The sequence below is a fragment of the Stegastes partitus genome, unplaced genomic scaffold (genome assembly GCF_000690725.1).
Source record: "Stegastes partitus isolate 25-593 unplaced genomic scaffold, Stegastes_partitus-1.0.2 Scaffold911, whole genome shotgun sequence".
NCBI lineage: Eukaryota > Metazoa > Chordata > Actinopteri > Pomacentridae > Stegastes > Stegastes partitus.
The window spans coordinates 7,713-15,302 of record NW_007578642.1 but is presented as its reverse complement, the minus strand read 5'-3'; the positions used below and the strand labels follow the sequence as shown (position 1 = coordinate 15,302).

Genomic DNA, 7,590 nt, shown 5'->3' with positions numbered 1-7,590 from the left:
CTCACTGGTTCTCCGTCCGTCTGTTCCAGAACCATCACCAGTCTGGGCGTGCTGACCGGAGCTCAGCTGTTTTCTCTCAACAAGGAGGAGCTGAAGACGGTGTGTCCGGACGACGGCGCTCGAGTCTTCAGCCAGGTCACCGTGCAGAAGGCGGCGCTGGAGGTAAACCCGACCGACGGCCAGAACCGTCCGATCCGACAGAATGAGTCGGTTCTGGGGTTTAGAGACGCAGAAACATCAGAAACTGCAGCAGCAAACGAGTAAAAACCCAAACAGAACCAGCACAGACATACCAGAACACAGGTCCAAACCGTTAGAGAACAAATCCTCAGAACATTGTTCTGAATTTAGTTTTAATATCAACAGTTACAAGACCTGTTCTATAGATCGGGTCAGAACGTTTTATCAGTTTGAGTATTTAGTGAAAACAGTAAAGCTTCAGAATAAAGTCGAGGCATGAAGCTGCTGCAGAACCTTCATGTTTGTGGGTTCTGCTGGACTGAAGCTGTCCAGCAGAACCCACAAACATGCAGAACCTTCATGTTTGTGGGTTCTGCTGGACTGAAGCTGTCATATGTGAATAATGAAGCGCTGACATTAAACTAAAGGGAAAACGTGTTTATGCTTCAATCGTCTCTGTTGTAATGTTTAGAGACTGAATCCATCCAGATGATGAAGTTCTAGAAGTCCAGTTCTAGTGTTTTGTGAATGAACTGGAACTCTGTTTCTTTACTGAAGTTCTTCTTGCTGCTTCCTGCAGCTTCTGAGCAGCTCAGTGTTGGTTCAGTTACACAAACACCGATGACACCAGTTCAGCTGTTAAACAAACCGTCTGCAGGACCGTTCATCCTGTTGGTACTGATGATGGAGGGTTTCTGGGTTTCGTTGGATCATAAAGTTGTTCGTTAGCCGAGGCCGAGCTTCCAGCCTTCTGATTGGTTCTTCAGACAAACACGTGCAGCCGATGGAGACGAGTTCAGAGGAACCACGACGCGACATTAAACACTAATGAAAGAGTTCCATCAGGTTGGAAGACACTCTGGTTTACATGTGGACGGACTGTAGACGTCCAGATGCTTCAAACCGAGTCTCAGATAGAGTTCAGGTGTTTCTCTGAAGGTTCGTGTCCTCAGGATCCATCGTGGTCTGCTTACACCTTAAGCATTCTGGTTGCGATACGCTTTAAGTGACGCGTTGCCGCTCTTTGTTTACGTAAAGTTGAGGTCTCGGCTGCTTCATGTAAACCAGAGCCGGCCCGTGACGCCGCCCAACACTCCTGGAGAACCTTTTGAACGAACCACCGCCAAACTGAGATGAAGAAACACGTTTTGGTAGACTGCCTCGACCAAAAGTTTCCAAACAAGCAGCCATGTTGGTCTGATTTGACAGCTAGCAGCACTTCCTGCTTCTAAAGCATTTGTCCAATCAGGTGCAGCCAGCGTTTGTGCGGCTGTAAGAGGGCGGAGCCTGTGTTTACTTCCTGTTGAAGAGCTCATCTCAGTAAGGTGTCGTGACAGTCGTACGTCCATCAAGCGTCTAATGTTGGGAAGCATCGAGACCCTAAAAACAACTCTGAGGACACGAACCATGAGGTGGAGATGCTGTCCTCCTGAAGCTCCATGTGCTGCAGATATTCTAGGGTTCAGAGATGTTCCAGGGTTTATCGTTTTTCTTTGGTTTAGGGATGGGTTCTGTCCTCTGACCTCGTCCCTGTCTGCTGCAGTGTGTTTGTGGTTGGAAGCTTCAGGTCTCTGGACGATGGTTTCTTTCTTTAAGCTTTCTGTCCTCCAACTCTGGCAAGGTCTGGTGTGTGGTTCTATTTCCCACCTGCAGGTTTTCTTCTGACCCTCCTTTGATCTTCTGACTCAGTAACCACATTCATTCAGGTATCGTGTTCACGTTAACATGTTCGCAGCTTCGTTCTGTCGGCCAGAACCTCCTAAAGCCACTCCATCCGATGGAGGACTCACCAGTTCTTATGTTCTCAGGTGACCTGACTTGGACTTGAGGCCTTTGACCGAAATGACTTGATGTTCTCCTGAAGCCAAAAAATGCAGTTAAATAAAAATGGATGCAACCAATCACCTCTTCACACAGAAATCTGACCTCAGCCAATCACGTTACTCGACTTTGACCTGATGCAGGACTTCACTTGGTTCCAACAAGTTCCTTTGACTTACGTGTCCTGATTTTGGAATTTTTTGGTCCTTATTTGACCTTGAAATCAAAAAGAGCTTCTTGATTTGGAATATTTACTTCAGGACCAACAAGCCCCCCTTTGACCGGTGACACTAAAGACACCTCCTTAACTTGGAATTTTATTGTGTCTGGTCTTCATGTAGGTCCAAAAGTCCAAATTTTGAGACCAAAAGGTTCTGCCAGTCTTGACTGGGAACTCTGGTCTTGACTTGGGAATCATTTGGTACCCTTGACTTGAAACTTATATCTTATCCTTAATTTATCCTTGATTTTGAAAATCAGTCTTGGAAGCTTCGTGACTTTGGACTTGTGTGTTTTGACTCATGACTGGTTTTTCTTGGGGTGGGGTCAGTGCGTAGCCCTGATTTTGGAATCAATAGGTACTCTGAGTTGGGACTCGTTCTTTCTGGTCTCTGGACCGACAGGATTCCTCCAGACTTTGCGATCTATAAATACTGTGGACTTGGGACTTGTTGGCCTTGATGTGGGACTTAAATTCAGAATCCTTATGGTGTTTGACGACCGTGTCTTGACAAAGACTTTGGACTTTTTGGTCTTGTTTGGGAATTGACTTGGAGATGCACAAGTCTCCTTTACTCAGGATGTACCTGTCTTGATTTAAGGACTTATTTGATTTGACTTTGGGACCAAGAAACCTCCTGACCCAAGATTTACTGGTCTGGACATGAACTCTCACGAGTCGACTGGGACTTGTTGGTCCTGACTCGTCAGTTCGTTTGTTGACCCTGAATCTGGCCGTCAGAACGAGGCTCCGGTTGTTTCATGTGTAGCAGCTTTTAAGGTAGCGCCAGTACGTGTCCTCCTGCTGTGGCTCCTCCTTAAACTCCCTCAACCAACCAGAACGTTACCTGCTGTCCACCTGTGGCCCCGCCTCCTCTCGTAGAGACCAGGATGTAGATGTTTTCCTGATGGAGTGAGATCTTGTTCTTGTGAGTTAGCTTAGCTTCGGTTAGCGGTCAGCTAATCGTATGTGACGCTACGTTCACTGTTTGGTTCCTTTACAGTTCCTCCATCGTTCCCTAAAGTCACTCAGCAGTTTGAGTCCATTTCATTCTTCAACCCATAAACAGGAAGTTAAAAACAAGCATCTCAACAGGAAGTCCTTCTTCCTGTTTTATTCACTTTTCTATGAAGTGATGAATCAGGAAGAGGCTCTCAGTCCACCTTAAATCACAGACGTCTGATTTGTTAATCTTAAATTCACGTCAGGATCCGAATCAGCGGTTGAAATGGACGCCGACTGTTCAGATAAATAAATATAAATCTGGTTTATTAAAGCTGGTGAGTATAAATGAAGAGTTTGTGTCGTTGATCAGTTTTAAACAGTTTTTACCTGAAAAGCTTGAAGCCTTTTTACCTGCAGCAGCACAAACATCAGAGTTCAGACTCAGAAAGCAGCGAAACAGCGACGATAAAACTAAAATAACACTGAACAATTCATAAAATGTCTAATTCAATGACTATTTATGTATTTTCAAAGCAGTTTTTATGAATAAATCTGTTGCTTCAGTACTTTTGGTTCTGAATCCGGGCCACTGATGTTTGTGCTCAGTACGAGTCCGGTAGTTTCCCAGCATGCATCCTGCCTCCAGCAGCTCGTCTTCATCCACCTACAGCAGCAGCAGCAGCTCCTCTGGAGGCCTCCTGAGGGCGGTTCAGGCTCCTGCAGAGCTTCATGGACTCCATCTCTACATAAACGCCATAAAGCCGCTGACGGAAGATTTTCTCTCTGATAAAATCTTCTGGTTTCCAGCGACGCGCCGCTCAGACGCTGTGTAGAGATTAAACATGTTGCTTCAGACGCAGCAGAAGTCCAGGAAGTCCAAGAGAAGCTGTCAGAGACGACTGAAGGTTCTCCATGAAGTCCATCAGTGGAGAACAAGACGTTTGATAACCAGCAGCAGTGTGATCGCTGAACGCTTGATGCAGTTTTTACCTAAAGATCAGAACAACTATTAATAAATTACTGATAATTAAACTAAAGATGATCGAAGGTTTTATAATGAAAACGTCTCAACGTCTCTGGTAACTTTAGAGACAAACAGCTGATCGATTAATGCAGAACATAATCAATTAAATGTCTGACAGCGGTGTAGTTCAGTGAGCGACCACACGGTGGCGCCAACACGGACCGACAGGCTGCCCAGTTCTGTCTGTGTAGCTGTGACGGTTTCTGACTTATTGTTGGATTTATGGATAAAATGAATGATTTCAGCGACTACACTGGACCTCAAACTATCACCTAGTTAACTAACTATCACCTAGTTAACTAACTGTCACCTAGTTAACTATCACCTAGTTAACTAACTGTCACCTAGTTAACTATCACCTAGTTAACTAACTGTCACCTAGTTAACTATCACCTAGTTAAGCGCTGGTTGGTAGATTCTCTGATCCGCTGCGTCGGTTCAACCTGAAGACAGAAGAACGTAAAGTTCTGGAGTTCAGCCTGAGGAGATTCAGACGTTGGTTTAAACGTTTCCTGATCAGGTCGTCGATGACTCTGAACTGATCAGAACATTTCTCCTGTTATTGATTATTGATTTGTTCAGATGTTGGACAACGTGCAGCTTCGACAGCGTTTTAGTTTCTTTATCTGCTGACTTGAGAACAAGCTGCTGCTCAGTAAAACCTTTCACCTCGTTCCCTCTGAATCCTTCGGGCTGAACTTTGATCCTCGGAGCTTCTTCCAGACGTGTTCAGAACCTGAAGTCGCCTCTGACAGTCTCTGACTTCGGACCCGATCCGGCTGTTCTGACGCTGGCTTTGTGTCTCTGTTTGTTCTGCAGAAGAGTTCAGGCTCTGAGCTGCAGGAGATCATGAGGAGGCGGCAGGAGAAACTGGCAGCGGATTCTGGCGTGGAGTCCTTCGATGAAGGCCGCTGAGCTCCTCCTCCTCCTCCTCCTCCTCCTGTCTCTGTCTCATCCTGCTGTTCTCTCGTCCAGGCGGCGGCCGACCACGCCGAGTTCCTGCAGATCATGAGGCGGCGGCAGGAGCTGCTCAGCTCGTCTCCGTAGAACCTCCGTCCGGACCTTCAGTATGTTCACAACCTTCTGCCATGTTTGCCTGAAGTTCACTCTTTGGGAACTCGTTTTTGTTTTTAAGAGAAGAGAAGTTGCTCAGAAGCTCGACTTCCAAAGTAAAACCTCTCAGTATTAAAGTCGGACAAGGTCTGAGCCTCGGGCTTCATCTGCAGCTTCAGTCACAGAACAGAGCCCAAGTTCTGCTGGTTCTGAAGACACCTTCACATCTGGATCAGTTAAACCCGACTGTGTCTGGTCCCGACAGGGTAACGGTCTGGGTTGGACTGATGCACATGATTAATCAATAAGGTGATCGATGGCTGACGTCTGGAATCAGTAGCTGCTCTAAACAAAACTAAAGTCCAACACGGACCTTTACTGGAACAGCTTGCTTCAAAGTTTAGTTCTGGGGAAAAATTTCACAGTCGAACCAGTAGAACCAGTAGAACCAGTGGAACCAGTAGAACCAGTGGAACCAGTAGAACCAGTAGAACCAGTGGAACCAGACAGATGTTGAAGGAAACAATCAGATTTGTCCAAAATGAATTAAAATTACAAACATGTTTGTAAAAAGTTGTTTAAAAAACGTCCTAAAACAATGAAAGTAAATCCAACTTTGTCTAGAACGACAAAAAACCCAAAACAGTCCAACAGAACCGACGACTGAACAACCTGCAGAACTTTTTGTTGTAGTGAAATTCCTAAAACAATCCCAGTTGGTCTCGAATGTTTTGAGCAGATTTTGCAGAACTTTAATGGAACTTTATTCTGGAAACAGATCAAAGCTCCGTGGTTCTGTTGGTTCTGTTGGTTCTGGTTCTGTGACTGACGCCGATGAGCCGAGACGCTGAGCTTCAGGTGGATCCAACAGGAAGCAGCTCCAGCATGTCGTAGGGAGTAGAGAACAGTTCATGTGATGTATGTAACTCTGAGACTTTTAACTAATCGATGGTAGAACCGATCAGCTGAAGAACTTTATTTATGATGTGATTTAGACGGAACCAGATTTATTGATTATTAGTCGTTGATCAGCGTTTTTGCACATCAGAGATAATTAAAGTGTAAATGTTTAAATGGAACCCGTGAAATGACCCAGAATCAGTTTTAGTCTGTAAAAAAAACCCTGAATGTAAACCGGATGAATGTTTCCACGGCGACGGGCGGCCTCGTCTCATTGGTCAGCGGACGGTCACGTGACTGCAGGTGTTGGAGCTGAAGCTGCTGCAGGTTCAGAAGCTTCACTTATCGCCTGTTTTGATTCCAAACTAGTTCATCAGATCAAATATCCACATTTTAGAAGGACACACAAGTAAATAGTTTAGATTCCTGCTGGAACAAAGTTTAACAAAGTCAGACTTTGTGTTAACCGGCTCAACAAAACCTGAAACTGTCGTCAGACTTTGTTGAGCTGAAAGAAAACGAAACCAAACGAACCTCTGAACAGCTGTGAGAGAAGGTGGACGATGAAAACCTGATTTCTCTTTGAAGTGACTTTCTGTCGGCGTGACGTCCGTCCAGCCTCCAGAAGCTAAAACGTGTAAACTGAAGCTCCTCAGGTTCTGTTCGTGGAGCTTTTACTGACCAACGACACGAAGCTCGTTGCCGAAACTGTAAATTCTTTGGTTGTGGCAGAAAACTCGACTTTCCTGGAAGGTCTTGGCTGTGACGTCTCAAACAGCAGCGACTGATCACAGGAGCTTCTGGTATCTGACAAACCCCAAGCTTCTCCTGAACAGACGTCATGTGACGGTTGGCTGGTTGCAGGATCCGACTGTTCAGGTGTTTCAGTTCGTGCAGGTCATGAACTCTCTTCCATTATTTAAGCTCTTATTGGAATCCAGTCCGTCAGTGAGCGACACACTAATAAAAGCACGACTGTTTGTTCAGAGATTAAAGGTTTGGACTCGCTGTGGCTTCGATTGTACGACTCTGTTTCCTCTGATGCACTTAAATCATCCGGACTGTAGCAGAACAACGCTTAAAGCTGCAGACCAGGTTTGTGTAGTTGAACCCAAACTGCTGTAGAGGCCAATCAGGAAGAATCTTTGTATGTGAATAGTTTTCATTTGTGCCTTTTTCCATTAAGATCTGCTCATTCTGCAATAAAACATTTACAAAACCAGCTCCACCGCCTCCTGGGCTGTGATTCATTAACATCAGCTGAGTTCGTCTGGTTCCTTCACTCATGTTTCATTAATTAGACGTTTTTAGACCAGTTCTCTGTGTTTTCAGTGTTTTTGTGTTCACAGCCTGCAAGACAAAGAAAAGGGATTACTGCAGCAGAGGTGAAGACACGAGGTGTTGATGTGGTACTGCTGAAGTAGAACTCGTTTCGTCGGACTCGACC

General features: G+C 45.4%; 1 protein-coding gene across 1 annotated transcript in view; it reads left to right on the top strand.

The window, feature by feature from the left end:
* eps8a (EGFR pathway substrate 8a, signaling adaptor) overlaps positions 1-7,366 on the top strand; it is a 38,360-nt gene extending 30,994 nt beyond the window's left edge. The window contains exons 20-21 of the mRNA XM_008293766.1: positions 30-162; positions 5,010-7,366. Coding sequence (XP_008291988.1) covers positions 30-162; positions 5,010-5,105 — 229 coding nt within the window. The 3' untranslated portion in view covers positions 5,106-7,366. The remainder of the gene's footprint in view (positions 1-29; positions 163-5,009) is intronic.
* Positions 7,367-7,590: the final 224 nt, after the last annotated feature.